The sequence below is a fragment of the Galeopterus variegatus genome, unplaced genomic scaffold (assembly GCF_000696425.1).
Source record: "Galeopterus variegatus unplaced genomic scaffold, G_variegatus-3.0.2 Scaffold14899, whole genome shotgun sequence".
NCBI lineage: Eukaryota > Metazoa > Chordata > Mammalia > Dermoptera > Cynocephalidae > Galeopterus > Galeopterus variegatus.
Window position 1 is genome coordinate 2,650 of NW_007741010.1, and position 16,259 is coordinate 18,908.

The 16,259-nt window shown below is 38.0% G+C and overlaps 1 protein-coding gene across 1 annotated transcript in view; it reads right to left on the reverse strand.

Moving 5' to 3' along the window:
* LOC103582102 (guanylate-binding protein 4-like) overlaps positions 1-16,259 on the reverse strand; it is a gene marked incomplete at its 3' end in the record, with an annotated part of 18,394 nt that overhangs the window by 948 nt on the left and 1,187 nt on the right. The window contains 10 exon segments of the mRNA XM_008563786.1: positions 1,196-1,396; positions 1,689-1,882; positions 2,252-2,354; positions 3,509-3,721; positions 4,632-4,912; positions 5,819-6,064; positions 7,477-7,667; positions 7,863-7,972; positions 9,860-9,987; positions 11,634-11,829. Of these exon segments, the coding sequence (XP_008562008.1) occupies positions 1,196-1,396; positions 1,689-1,882; positions 2,252-2,354; positions 3,509-3,721; positions 4,632-4,912; positions 5,819-6,064; positions 7,477-7,667; positions 7,863-7,972; positions 9,860-9,987; positions 11,634-11,823 (1,857 nt within the window).

Genomic DNA, 16,259 nt, shown 5'->3' on the forward strand with positions numbered 1-16,259 from the left:
AAATATTTATAATAGCTCCAAACTGAAACTATTCCAAATGTCCATGTATGGTTTATACATAAGCAAAATGTAGAATATTTCTTAAATGGAAAGACATTGCAATGAAAATTACCAAGCTCTAGTTACAGCAAACATGGATGAATATCACAATCACAATGTTGAGCGAAAGAAGCAGGACACAATAGAATACATACTGTTTGATTCCATTTATATGAAGTTTACAAACAGGTAAACCTAATCTCTGATGTTAAACGTTAGAACTGTTGCCTCTTCTACGTCACAGCCATCTGATAGTATTTGCATCTTTAGAGGAGTTTTTATTTATTTATTTTATTTATTTATTTTTTTTTCGAGTGTCCGGTAACGGATCGCAACCCTCAGTGTCACACCCGTACCGGACCGGGACCGGCAACGGGATCGCAACCCTCGGTGCTGCGCCTGCACCTCGCTCAGCCAGTGAGCGGGAACCGGTCTGTATGTGGGATCCGAACCCTCGGCGGGAGGGCCGCCGTGCTCCCATGCGGCACACTGTAGCAGTGCGCCACCGGGCCGGCCCTTTAGAGGAGTTTTTAGACAACTTAAAGCCTAATCTAAAACTAAGATTATTACACAGGCTCAGATACTAATGGAGTCAGTGTGTCAATGGAGTTTGGGCTATATTTATTTAACCCTAATCTGAGAAAAACAGGCACAAACTCACCAATTCTGCCAGTCTTTTCTCTTGCCTTCCCTGACTTTCTTAGCCTATCAGCTTAATATTTTTGTAAATGAGAACAAACATTATTCCCAGCTTTTCCATGAAAGTAAACTCCAGTGTCCATTTCAGGACACAAATGGAAACTTTATTTCTTCTTATAAATGAGATTGAAAGTGAAAGTACAGCAAGGCTGCATTGAAATAAGACACATACAGTATTTTATCTGTTTCAGTGCTATCATAAATGTAGTCTTTTCTTTCATTATATCATCAAACTTGTTTCTCATTAATTTAATTATTTAGATTTATATCACATCTCTTCTGTGTGGCAGGCCCTGAAGTATTAGGTGATCACTTTTTAAAAAATGAAATTAGCATGACACTTTAAAAATGAGCCACTAAATAACAAAAGAAGACTCATTAATAGTTTCCTAACAGGAATTCTGAGCCTATTTCATTTTTGTTCTAATAAATTTCAGCCCTTGGCAGAATGTCTTACAAAGTCCTGGAATTTGTGCAGTGAGCTCATGGACAACCGAACCAACGACAACCTTAGCCCATGAGTATTTTTCTTCTTTAGTTCTTTCAAGAAGTCTTTATCTTCTTTAGTTCTTTCCATTTCCTTTTTTAGTCGATCTATCTCTGTATTCAGCTCTTCAGATTTCCTTTTAAATCCTTCAGCAAGCAATTCTTCTTGGATCTATAGCATGAAAAAGAACACTTTGAAAACCACAATTATTGAGAGTCAGGGGTTTTGCCTTTAACAAATTCAGCGGCTAAGCACATGTGTTTAGTTTCCTGTCTCCAAAGTGCTCTATGATGAATTTGTCCAATTTTCTCATACTTTTGGATCTGGGTTGTCAGAGTGGCCATGCTTTGTAGCTTCCTGTGGTATCCTCGGCACCATCTCCATGAGAGTAAGGAGGTTTGGGGACAAGGTCAGACCTGAGAACTATCCCCATAAGATGTGCTCCAGCCCCGTCCAGACTCACCTTCAGCTTGTACTCCAGCATCCTTTCCTGCTCTCTTAGAAGGTTTTCTCTTTCTTGCTCCATCTTCTCCTTCAGTTGGGCCATGTTTTCCTGGTAGCTTCTCTCTTGCGCCTCCATCATTTGCTGCTGCTCCTTCTGCTTCTGTCTGAGCAGCTCCTGCTACTTCTCAGCTGCCTCCTTCTTGGCCCGCTCGGCTGTTTCACAAAGGTTTTCGAGAGGGAAGAAAACAACAGTCAGGCCTGAGTCCTGCCCTCCTGAGCTCAGACCAAACCGATTTTGAAAAGTAGGTAGGGAATTTCTGAATTCTCCTGGTCACCACATCATCTAGAGCACATTTTAGAACGTTATTGGAAAGGCATCTATCTATCTATCTGACTGTCTGGCTGACGTAGAACCCCAACTGACAGGAAGACCTTCCTGAAACAAACTGTGGATTGCACAATCTGCTAAATCTGAAAATCTCTAGCAGGAGAGAAAGGTTTCAGGATGGTCTTCCTGTCCTATCTCTCAGAGGGTGTTGAAGGAACCTACCCTCTGTGCTGGGAGCTGCCCTGCCTCTGTACCTGCTAAGGCCTTCTCTCCGTCTGTGAGGGCTTTGTCTGACTGCAGGATGGATTTTTCTATAGCCACCTGTGACTGCAGGAAATTCTGGAGCACCTCGTTTGCCTGAGGAAACAAAGAGCAAGGAAATGACATGCTGTAAAGATCTAATCTCTTGCTGGGCAAATTATAAAGCTACAAATCTTACTCGATAAACTTTTCATTTTCCTTAAGATCACCCATGCTTCTTTTCCTTCCACAACCACAATATAAATTTCAAACTCTTTTGTAGGATATGAGAACCATACCTAGCAGCCTCCTTCCTTGTTCCCCAGTCTTTTCTTCCAGCAAAGTCTTCCACTACCCACCCCAGGTTACATCCAACCAGATTTCTGTGCCTCTATGAAACATAGCTTCTGTTGTTTAATATATTTATTTAAGCGTTTTTTCCTTCTGCCAGGATGCTTGTCTACTCTTTTTTAACCCCAATAACAAACATCCATTTTTCATCTTGACCCTCTATTTCCTCTTATAGGAAGCATTCGTGAGCTGCCTTCTGAGTTTTGAATGGCTGTTAAGTACATTGAGCTACCAGCTCTCCTATTTACAGGCACTGTGACCTGGGCAATTCATTAACCTCTCTGTGTATCACATTTATCAACTTTCACATGTGGATAACAGTAATACCTAATATTATTCCAGGGATTAAATTTTAACTTCAAAAGAAGCACTTAACTGTAGGTTTTTTCCCATATACCTTGAATATACTTTGTATATTGAAACACACATCCTACCCCACACATGGTATAGACAGTGCTGACTATGCGTCGGCATTGTTATCATTAGTAGTAGTAGTAATGGTATCACCATAATTGTCATCATTATTTTTATCTGTTCATTCCAGGATGATAACCCTCATCGCACTGTATCCAGTTGACTACTTGTCTGTATCTCAGGCAAGAACATCAACATCTTGAGAACAAGTATGTATTTAATCTTTGAATCCCCTGTACTTAGCTCAAAAACAATCACATTGTTTGTACAATGAAAGAAATGTTCTTCTCCACTTGGGATTCCAGATTCGATGTCCTGTTCTGGGGAAGAGATATTTCCACTTTCCTCCAGAATAATTACCTATGGATATGAGAGCTAAAAATGCCGAGACATAGTATGCTCTGCTCTCCCTTCACAAACAGTTGTGGTCTTAAATGTAAAGAAGGAGCGACAAAGACTCTTTGACTCTACTCTGCTATCCATCCCCCTAATTTCTTATTCCTCACCTTAACTCCTTTCCTGGGCACTAGCTTATAGTCCTGTTCAACCTTCTTCTTTGCTTCTAAGTAGAGATAGTGCCCTCCAGGAACAGAGAAAGTGCCTCTTGAAACACTTTCCATCAGGGATTCTGATAGCTGCTCAAGCTCAGCCTGGCAATATTTGACAGATGCCTCTTCATTCTGCAGCAAGTAATCTTCCTTTTTTTCCTCTATGATGTCCTACCAGACAAATGTAGATATATAAAAGAAAGAAGCTGTTAGAAGGAAGGTCCAACTGTGATCTCTTGGCAAAAACAGTCTGATGGCCTCAGAGTGGACTGGGACATGGAAAATAGACCAGGAGTCAGGAGACTTGATGTAGTCTTACTTTCACCAATTTCCTGTGTAATCTTAGAAAGTCCCTTAGTTTCTTTGGGGCCAGGCTCATTCTCTGTAAAGTGATGAGGTTGGACAACATGAACTGCATGGTTCTTTCAGTTGAGCTATGATTAACAGTGATCCGACTATCAGATGAGCAATAGAAATTTGAATGTGACCGGAGTAGAGTTTCCTCAGATTGGTGTTGCTACGGGTGAAAATGTATACGTGAAAAAGGAACCCACCCAATAATGGCTTAAATTTTCTCTATATAGGGTTTGAAACCCTTTGTTAATTCTCCCAATGAGCATTTGAGTCTGTGAAGATATAGCAAAGAAATTTTTTGCTTTCACTTGTAAAATAAGATCCAAGGGAATGGATTCCACCAACAACCTCATTGAGTTTTCAGGCTCCCCGGAGCCTGCAGATGAGAACTAGATGTGGCTAATATCATGTGTCCAGCCTCGAAATACCCTGGACAGAACACCCACGCATGCTGTGCTGGACTTCTGACCCACAGAACTGTGAGCTAATACATGTTTGTTGTTTTAAGCTGCTAAAATTATGGCAATTTGTTATGTAACAATAGCAAATTAATTAAATGGCCATCTTTTAGATAAATGGTGAACTATCACCCTGTGGAACCCTGTCACTCACAAGAACCAGGCTCCTTCTACTATGAATAGGAGACAAACCAAAGGGTCAAAAAGGTAGGCTCTATGTATCATTCCAGAAGGACAGGAATCAGAAGGAAAACAGCTAAAATGAGTACCACAAGCTTGTTCTGGAACTCCTGGTTTTCATCCTTGAAGGAGAACTTCATGAAGACTGAAATGGCCTCCTTCTCACAGGCCGCGTGCACGTCCAGCAGCTGCTGCAGCGTGTCTGTGGGGAGCCTCACGCGCTGGGCCATCTGCTCACTGTAGTGGTCGGCTGCCTTCTGCACGGCCACTGCATTCTCATGCTGGGCCAGAGTTGTCACTGCGTTCTCCAAACAAGGTACTGATCCACTGTTAATTGCCTTCACATAGGTCACCACTAGAGCCCCCAGCCCTGAATGAGCCAAGTAATTTAGCAATAAATAGCAAGTTACCATTTTTCCCCCCACAGGGTTTAAAAAACAGCATACTAAAAATCACCAAAACTTTATGTAGCATAAAATTTTCCTTTTTTAAAAAAATCCGTATTCTTTCTAGCAACACTATTGTTTTTCAAAAAGTACTCATTTATTCTTTAATGCTTTTCATTCATATATTACTATTTAAAATACTGGTAACCAACAATATGATCTGGAGTTTCTGATAAACAATTTTTCGTAGCAACTAAAAAAGAAGTAGATAAGACAGGCAAAAGCAAATTACATAAACGAGACCGAATGCATAGTCTGTGGAGCCCAGTCCCAAATGAAAATGCAAATTTCCAAGTAAAATTAAAAATCATCAATAATTTTAGGACAATAACTGAGGGCATTAAACCCAGTGAAAAGCTCTTCTCAACACAAGGCCCTGCACGACTGCATAGCTCATGTATCATGAAGCCACCTCTGTACATAAGAGTATACTAAATTTTGTTCTCAAACTCTCAATGAACTTTTAGGAAGTCTTGGCCTGCTATTTACTTTATAACTAGAGTACATTCACAAAATATCTTTTCTACCTACACAGAGAGGCACTTAACCCATAGGATTTCACCTTAAACACAGGTATTCTCTCTTGCACAGTTTGTGCTTATAAGGTCAGTGGAGTAGTTTCTTAAGATATAGTAGGTCTCAATAAACCCTCATGTAAAGAGATGATAATTAGGAAAGACAAATTTTTTTCTGTGTGACATGAACAACTATTGCCCTATATTCATATCATTTGGGGGAAAAAAAGTCACTGACTAACCCAGAATATGATCAAAGCTTCACCACACACAGTAAAAAACAAAGAGACATGTTTTGGGGCAAGGGTAACTCACGGCTCCCAGTGACAATGATATTCTCTCTCAAGGTCTTGGGATTTGTCTTGGTGAAAATGTAGGAACAGAACTTTTCTGATTGCACCCGGAAATTACAATCCAGCTGGTCTTCTGGCACTTCCTCAATATGGACTAAGAGATCTTTTTCTTTTACAGGTCTATCAAAGACAAAACACTTCCGTTTTGGAAAGAAATGCTTGATACACTCCCTAGGCATGTTGGAAATTTGAATTTTGGGACTCCTGCCTGGAAAAGGAAAGGCAAAAAAGTTGGTTATTGAGAGGACAGTCTTCAGACAAGGCACTGAGGATTTCCACTCCCAGAGATCTATACATCATTGCAGCTCCTTTGCCTGTAAATCTCCTTTAATCCAATTATGCAATACCTCCTTGCAAGTCAAGCTTGTGCCAAATATCTAAGGCAAAGGGAATCCATTACTGCTCACAGCAAAAGGCAAGGAAGTAATTTTAGAGAGCAAGAGGAGGCACCCATCCAACGGGTAGGGAATAATAATTTGTTTGTTTTTCTCAGTACCCGTATGAACTCCAGTGGATTAACAAAATTATCAAAATGTTTATTGAATGATCTACTAATGAAAGAAAAGGGTTAAAAGTACTTTTCTGATCTTACTGAACCCTTGTCAGAAATGAAATGTGGGCCTTAAAATAAAATGATATCAGAAAAGGATAAGATGCTGCTAGGAAAAATGTCAGGAAGAGGACAAATGATACCCAGGTTAGTAAAGAAAATCTTTTGTAAATATCAGCCATAAACAGATACCCTCCATAAATATATTTAGAGATTCCGTTAACTGAAAACTCTAAAAATTAATGTTAACTTAAATGTAATTTGAATACCTCTTCACTTTCCTGTATCAGAGTATTTTAGACTTGACAGAGCCTTACAGAGTGATCCAGTGGCACCCAAGTTGTTCAATAATGTTTGTTGAAAAGATGAGTAAAAAAAATGAATAAAGAAATATTTATATTCTATTTGGGTGCCATCAGTTATCCACTTTGCTAAATACAGTGCATGTAATAAATCTACAGTGTTAAAATGATAACTTCTTGTGTAAGGCTATGGAATGAAAAGGGTGATGTTATGAGAAAGGTGAAAGGAAAGACTTGACAACCTTACTGCAAAGATGTGTCAGTGTTTTCCCTCGACTATTTCTGTGTAAATATCCTTTCTCCGAAGGATGTAACTAACCAGATGCTAGTGAAATATACTGTGTGAAATATGCTTTAAATATTAGGTCGCTTTATTTCATGCGATTATGTATCTATCAGTTTTCAATTTTATGAGCTGTTTTTCTCAGTATAGAACAGGAGGAACACTTAATAAGGAGCACAGTATGTGGACCTTAGTAAGTTATAGCATGTATTGTAATCTGGATAATTTTTTTCATGGTACTAATTAGTCTAAAATCATTTATTTCAATAATGGGAACTTATTTTCCTTAGTGAGCTTAAACTCCAGAAGCTGAACATATTAAAGTAATAAGAACCCGTGAAAACTAACCACCAATCATCTTTCAACCATCGCAAGTTATCATTAGCATGGTCTCAAATAAACATTTGTGTCAAGGGATAAATAGCAGAACTTAGTTGATCCTACCCCGCTTCTGAAACTTCACCACTCAGATCATGTTCTGATACCTGGAATCAGCTGCAAGGCATTCTCCAGGTACTGATCTTCTGTGATGGGACGTCCGTCTAACTTCAGCTCCAGGGTGAAATCTCGTACAGTCCAAACAAAGTCTGGAAAGAAACTCACAAACTCATCAGAGTCATCTGCTTCATCAGATCTCAAAGTGGATTTTGCCCTGATTAGCTCTGATAGTTCATTCCTTAGCTAAGGAATGAGAAGCATCCTATACCACAATTTTCAGATCTCACTTAGAAACCAATTTTATAAGCATTTCCTTTAGTCTGGCGTCCATACTCCTCAACCATGACAATTGAGTTACTGGCAAGAAGAAACAGTTTCAGTTTCCATTCCCATAAACCCAATGAAGCATGGTGTTCAGCTCCTGGAAGGATACTGCAGCTGCTCCAGGGCCTGGTGGTTGATGGTGCTCATGCTGTTGTAGACAAAGGTGCTGCTCAGAAGCACAGCCAGGGCAAAGATCCACGAGTCATTCTTAGGGTCACCCTGTAAAAAACATTACAGCAAGGATTAAGGAGTCTACTCTTTATTTATTCATTCAATTGTTCATTCAATACTTCAACTGAAATATAGCTGAATAGTAGAACAAAGAAAAATGTTTTAAAGAATATCCTAAATTCAAACTTCATTTTTTAGTATTAATGTTGACTCCTCTCAGGGTCTCAGTTTCCTCAGCTATTAATAGAAATGATGACATTGTCAACATGCGTAAAATGTTAATACAATGCCTAGAAACAATATTATTTAGAAATTGTTATATTAGCAAAGTTTTATTGATAGTGGCTATATTAGGGGCAGCAATTATTCAATTAAATTCAACAACTATTCACTGGGCATCTACAAAACACCAGACACTACATTTATCCATGTGGATGCAAGGTTCCATGTGACAGTCTGGAGGAGAAGACAGCATGTAAACATATAAATGCAATCAAGATGATAATCTCTGCTAGTAGTAGAATGAAATGCTATTATAGAAAGGAAAATAGATAATTTCAATATATGGGAACAAGTCGTGTGCAATTTCAGAGTGATAAGCAACTATGTGTGACTGGGATACCATGGCTGTAAGTTCAAAATAGCTGCATTTTTAAAAATTGATAGAATATATAATTGTAGATTTGAAGAGATCATACATGCATAAAGACCACCACCAGACAATTCAGAAATATTATAAAGCATGAGTAATTACTCAAAGTAATGTGAAATAAGAAAAATGATTTGTTGTATCCAATACTATAAAGAAAAAAGTACTTAAAATTATCCCATTTAAAATATTCTTCGTGGGTCAAGGTCATGCTTTTATAGAAGTCAGAGAGTAGTTATCTCCAAAATCCAGAGACTTGAACCAAAACCTTTATGAACATCCCTGCTTTAGCTGAAGCTTTTCTAAGGATTATTTAAATACATTATTTAACTGAACCTTATTTTCAGTTTCTACTTCCAACCCCATCATATCTACATATTGAACTGGTAGCTCCCTATTATGGGTTGAATTGTGTCCCCTCACCCCCAGAAAAAGATATATTGGAATCCTAATCCCCAGTATCATAAATGTGATCTTATTTGAAGATAGGGTCTTTACAGAGGTAATCAAGTTAAAATGAGGTCATTACAGTGAGCTCTAATTCAATATGACTGGTGTCTTTATGAAAGAGGGGGATTTAGACATGGAGACAGACATGAAGACAGTAATCAGAGTAATGCGTCTACAAGGCATGGAATGCCAAAGATTACCAAAAGCTAGGAGAGAGACACAGAAAAGTCTGTCCCTCACATTTCTCAGAAGGAATCACCTTGCCAACATCTTGATCTCGGACTTCTAGCTTCCAGAACTATGATGCAGTAAATTTATGTTGTTTAGCCATTCAGTTTGTGGTGTTTTGTTATATCAGCTCTAGAACACTTATGCAGTCCTATTAACCTAACAGGGTACAGTTTAGATAGCATTTCCTCCAGGAAGCTTTCTCCAGCCCACATAACTAAGTTAGATGCCTACTTCTGTGCATCCATGGCCCTTTGCACTGATCACACTGCGTATTGTTTGGCTCCTGAACTCAGCTCTAGGCCTTTACCTTTTTACTGCAGTAACTTTAGTATATAGTACAATGCCCTGGGATTCAGACCCTCAATAAATATGTATTAAATTATATCATTCATCAAGTGCAAAAATAACAATATCTTACCATAACATACCCCAAATTTTGAGCTTACCAAGGAAGTAAGTTCAAAGAAACAGAATTTAGCCTCATTATCCATCACAAGATTTGCAGTTTTCAGGAATAAGTCAGAGAAGCTAAATTGCGGTAACAAATTTAATGGTAAGCGGAGAATCAAGAACAAAGAAAATTCCTCCATGGCGTTCTGACTTACCTTTTCCACATCCCCCAGGCCCTCAGTGTCCAGAAGAACAAGGGTAGATTTTGGCTTGGTAGGGTGAGGTACACACCACATCCAGATGCCCTTGGTTTCAGATCTCACTGTGGTGCCCAGATGGAAACCTACATGAGAAGAGAAGAGAAGAAAGCAACATGGATGTGTGTAGATTCTGACAATACAGCAGATTGAGATTCAACCCCTAATGGTACTGAGCTACAGAAAGTGTAAGACATCAGAGCACAAAAAGTGGCTGCATTGTCTTCATAGGCAGAAAGGATTAATAAGAGCATGGGCCCGTTCTTGGAAGATCAATAAGAAGCAAATGAGATGGTCTAATTAAAAAAAAAAGACTTGAACAGACATTTAACAAAAGAGGAAATACAAATAGTAACATGTGAAAAAGTTCTCAGCCTTACCTATAATGAGGCATATGACATTCAACTAAACAGTCATCACATCAGCAAAAATTAAAAATCTTACATTACTGAATTTTTGCAAGGATGCAAAGAATTCTCAGTTGCCGCTAATAAGCATGTAAACTGCACATAAAGTTTAAAAAGCTATTTGATATTATCTGGAAATGAAGAATGTACAATGCCCTGTGACCTAGCAATTCCACATCTGACTATGTTATACATGGGAAGTTTGTGTAAATATGCACCAGAATAAAAGAAAAGAATGTGTATGACAGCCTTGTTCATAAAAGATAAACATTGGAAATAAACCAATGTTCACCACAACGAATGAATAAATAATGGTATCTTTATACAATGGTATAACATAAAATATTGAAAATAATTTAATGATACAGATGACGGACTGGATGAATCTTACAAATTCTTGTTAAGCAAAAAAAGCAAGAAACCAAAGAACACATACAGTATATGCATTTACAGAACTTCAAAGACTATATACAATATATATGTTGTATAAATACATATAAATTATTTATGTATTCCCTTTCTACAAAGTTTAAAAATAGGTCAAACTAAACTGTTTTTTACAGATGCATACATAGATTGTAAAATTACTTTTGAAAGTCAATGGTACAAGTATAATAGAAATCAAAATATTGACGGGAAGGTGTGAGGTGGTGTGATTTCGGTGTTTGAGTGTTAACAGAGTTTTATTTCTTGACCAGGTCAGTGATTAAATAAGGATTCACTTTATATTTATTAGTTTTATTGTATATTGTATTTTTTGCACTCTTCTGTAGTTTATATCTATATATTTGAAAAAACTAAAGAAAGAGAAGTGAGTATAATTAAAGTTTAGCAATGAAGTGGTGCAGAAAAATCAGAAAGCAGCTCCACTGAATATGGGATAAACAAAGATCCTTCCCTTCCCTTCCCTACTTCCTTCCTTCCTTCCTTATATTTTTAAAAATAAGGCATATTGTACTACATTTCTATACTTCTTGGAATCACTCTATAGTTTTAACAAAAATAATGTGGGAGAAAGAAATGGGATAATTACAGGAGTTGACCCTCTGAATAGGGGAGAATTAATTTTGTTCAAAAGACTACTGGAGTGAATCATTAGATAGTTTGGGGATAATTCTTCTTTATTACTGAGTAAAGAGTGAGATTTTGAGGATGAGTGGAGTGGGGATTATAAATTTGGTGATAAATACTAAAAATTAATATTAAAATTTTTGTTTTCCTTGGGAGAAGTCAGGTTTTCCTTAAGATGATCCTAGAGTAGGCACAATCAGCTTGCATTAGCAATGGTTCCAAGTAATTGGCCCCTGTTCTCGGACAACACTCACCATGTTTCTGTCCTGCCAGGCGGTTCATCAGGTAAGATTTCCCCGTACGATACATCCCTACAATGGCCACCACCATCACAGGCTGAGTAATCTTTTCAAGAATCTTTATTGCTTCTGGATTCACTGTCAGCTGCTCTTTCTGGTTTTCCACCAAACAAATGGGAGCCCTCATGTTGGGTCCAGATGCCATGGTAACCTGAAACTCCAAAAGAGTTTCTTATTAGAACACAAAATACTACAGTCACCTCTAATAGTTATTGAAGGAGCACGCATATTGCCTTCCTGTTTGTGAAATGTGTGTATCAGCTTCCTACTTTTTGTACGTTTATTAGAGAAAATTATGTAGCCTTGCATTGGCAGATCATAGACTCATTTTCCTTCATGCCAATAATTCCTTATGATATTGATGATAACACATGAATACCATTTGTCTCCAATGACTCACTTCTCTGAAAATAATTTCCTAGTTAATAAGTCCCTCTCTGAGAAAAGCTCTGTTAATGGTGCCTACTTTATATTATCTTTCTGATCCTTGAAAGAGCGCTATAGATTATAGAATTTTATCTCTTTTTACCAGATGAAATAAAGGCAGTGTAGATAGGCTGAATGATTGGTTAGACATTTTACAAACCAGTCAGTGGAGAAGCAAAAACTGAACAGTAATCTATCTGTCTCACTATAGTATCAGCTACAAAAACTTACCTGTCACAAGCAACTTCCTCAGATAAACATTTTTTCTAACTGATAAGTGTCTTAATGGAGAAACACCAAGGATTCTCTGTTGACTAATTACATAAGAAGTTACTATAATGTATAGTGTGATCTGAATGGATGCTCTTAATCCTGCAATGTCATCTTATAAACCAACAAGGTATTTTCAGACCAACCTGTGAGTTTACAAGGTGTGTGTCTAATAGGAGAGACTAGTCTATCTTAATTTTTGTGAAAGACATAATATTGACACCCAGTCTTATTTATTATCTTCATGTTTTATTCATTATATATTTAATGAGTCTGACACCATGCTCAATTCTGTGGATATAAACTATATTATAGTCCCAGTGTTCACTGTACCTTAAAATTAATATCAATTAAGATTCAATTCATTTGTTAGACTATCCCCCAAAAACATGTTGTTTAAGAAGCTGAAGTTTTATTTCCTTCTGTCACAAAAGTTGAAAGTGCAAGAGTCCATGGTTCTGCCTCACAAGGTCATCAGGGGCACTGGTTCCTTCCACTGTCTCTGCTTAGCCATTCTTCAACATGCCACCTCCTGGTCCACAATGGCTCATATCACATGTATCTTCCATCCAGCAGGGAAAAGGCTAGGTCTCTTCTGTTTAAGGATATCTCCTGGATGATTAATCACACATAATCACTCTGCTCACACTTCATTTGCTAAAATTGCATCTCATGATTAGCTTATCCACAAAGAAAGCTGAGACATTTAGTCTCTCCAGCAGGTTGACATTTGTCAAGATAAAAAATGAGGTGTTTTGTTACAGTGGGAGAAGAAAAAGATGAAAATTGGAAGATTTAAAAAGCAGTCTATGTCAGAGTAATCATGGATATCTCAAGAGCTTATGGAATATTGAAGGAGATAGACAATATCTTATTGATTGCAGCATAAATAGAAAAATGCCATAATAGATATGCATACAGGATGGTGTCAAAATAAAAGAAAGGTGATCTAATATAGACTGAAGGAAGAACAAGAAAGAAAAACTTCCTAAAATAGGGAAGTTAGTAAAGATGGTAAAGGGAGAGAGTTAGAATAAGAGGAAACAGCACATGGCAATGATTTGAAAGACTAAAATTAGAGGGAGGGCTTTTAAAATGAGTCCCAGATTTTGAGCATGGGTAACTGAGTAGATGTCAAAAAATAAGAGAAACAAAAATGTAAGTATGTTTTCAGTGTATATTGGGGTTTTGGACATGTTTAATTTCTGGTATACTCATAGCTCATTGTAATAGAATTTTGTAAACTTGAATACAAGCACCTCAGACTAGTAGAGCTTTTAACCCACAGTTTATCATGCTCCTTCCTATCTCCTGAGATTAAACTCAGTGGGGTGTGGGCATATTCACCTTCTTACCAACATGAACCCAATTCTCAGCAGATACTAAGCACTAAATACTAACTTGAATTGTTGTGCAGTTCAGGAGAAAGTTCCACCAGGAAAGTCAGACATAAAAGACTATAGAAAGTGCATTGGAAAAGCAAGGATGTTTTTATATTACCTTGATCAGAGGATGTATAAAATAATAGAATGAGAAAAGCAAAGGGCAGAAGGTGAAATTCTCAAAACACTCATATTTTGGGTGTAACTACAAGCATAATAGTATATGAGGGAGACTCAGAAGGAGTAGTCAGAGAAGGTTCTACAATTTCTAGGAGAACATAAGTCTCATTAGCCTAGGAGGAGTGGGTATCAAGAAAGAGAAAATGATCAATAATACTTACTACATGGATAGAGTTCATATAAAAGGACCAAATACAACTTTAGTTTTGTTAATGTTCATTTATTTAACAAACGTGTATTGGTTACCTGCCATGTGCTGCACTGTTCTGGGTGCACAGTGTCCGGCAGCGAACAAAATGGGATAAAAATTCCTGCCTCAAGGAGCTCTATTCTAGTGGGGAGAGAAATAATAAATAACATAAATCAGCCACATATATGTGCATGTATATACCCTCATAAATATGAGTATATACACAAGGGGTCTTCAAAAAGTTCACGGAAAGTGTTGTATTCTATCAATTCCATTTCTTCACTAACTTTTGAAGTATACTTGTATATAATGTTTAGTGCTTTGGGGAAAAATAGGCAGGGAATGGGGATACGGAATGTTGACCATTAAATTTATACATAGGTAGCCCTGGAAGGCCTCCCTGAGAAAGAGACAAAATGCAGGTGATCATCAGCCTTGCTAAGGACAGATTTAGTGTATTGAAGGGGCAGGAGCAGGCTGGAAGGAAGAGTGATGGAGAGAGAAGAACAGATAAAGGATGTGTCTCTCCCAAGATAGTACAGGACATATCTTTATAGTGCCTGGGCAAAATGGGTCTAGGAATTAATTTATGTAACTGGAAGAAAAAAATATTTCTTACTAATTGGACAACAAGGAATAGAAGCAGTAGGGTGAGTATTTGAGGATCTGCCCAGATTTGACAGAGCTCCTAAATCTGGGTGAGACACCACTTTTGATTTTTTCATCTCAGTGAGTGGGGAATTTCATGACCCCAAGAAACAGAGGCCATCAAAGAATTTTGACTGTCCCTTTATTCTCTGTAAGACAATATATTGTTTCCAGCCCTCTATTCAACATGGGATTACTTTAAACTGTCATTCAGGCAGTTCTAGAGCCTGGGTGAGAAAAGCTCTCACACTAAGGTCTACCCCAAGTCAAAGCTGAGCTCCCTGGACACAACTGAGCATCTGTTTCCTGTATCATTATGGGTGAGCTGTGTAATACTCATGCACAATCCTCCATCATCTGGGGCAGCCTAAATGATGATGTACAAAAACAGCCCTCTTACCTCATTCAAGACAATAAAAGAAACATTAAACAGTAAACAAGTATAATTTCTAGATAAAGAATGCCTCGGCATAGCTTTTCAACACTATATTTCATCTCTATCTTTTTTGAGATTAGATAACATTGTCCATTTCATTCCTAAGAGAAAGAAAAAAAATTAATGAAATGACACATATCCATGGATTTTCAGATCATAAGAATGGGTTTCCTGAAGCCATTGATAATAATAAAGAAGAGCTCCAGTAGAGTTAAAAGAGATAGGGCAGGAAAAAAAGCTAGAGTCGGTGAGCAAAAAAGAAGGAAAAAGAGCGAGAAAGGGAAAGAGAAAGAGCCTGAAGAATGAAAGTTCTGGAAAGAGAAGGAAGACTACAGAAAGTCTTCATGATATAGTGTGTCTGGAGCTCAACTCCCTGAGTTCAGATATTGGATCCATCCTTTTCTAGCTGTGTGACCACTGAGGAGGTTCTTACTGTCTCTGTACCTCAGTTTCTTCTTCTGTAAGATGGGAACATTAATAGTAACTACCTCATTGGGTCATGGGAGAATTAAATATCTTATAATATTATGACACACTTAAAATCATGCCTGATACGTAATCAGTGCTGTATAAGTATTTGTTTTATTTAAAAAGTATCCAAGGAGGCAGGAAGGATGGAATTCCAAATGAAAGTGAAGGACTGGCTTTAGATAGAAACAGTTACATATCTCCCAAGCAGGAGTCAATGCTGTTGTGAAGGAGACAAGGCCCTAGGCCCTGCGCAAGCAAGGCAAGGCTCATCCCATGAGAAGGAAGAGCAGGCAGGAGAGGAGCCTTGGACAGATGCTGACAGGGAGGGACCAACAGAGGATGAGCCAGGCAAGAGGAAGCCAGAGCCTCCTGGGATGTCACAGCACAGAATTACTTTAAACTGTCATTCAGGCAGTTCTAGAGCCTGGGTGAGAAAAGCTCTCACACTAAGGTCTACCCCAAGTCAAAGCTGAGCTCCCTGGACACAACTGAGCATCTGTTTCATGTATCATTATGGGTGAGCTGTGTAATACTCATGCACAATCCTCCATCATCTGGGGCAGCCTAAATGATGATGT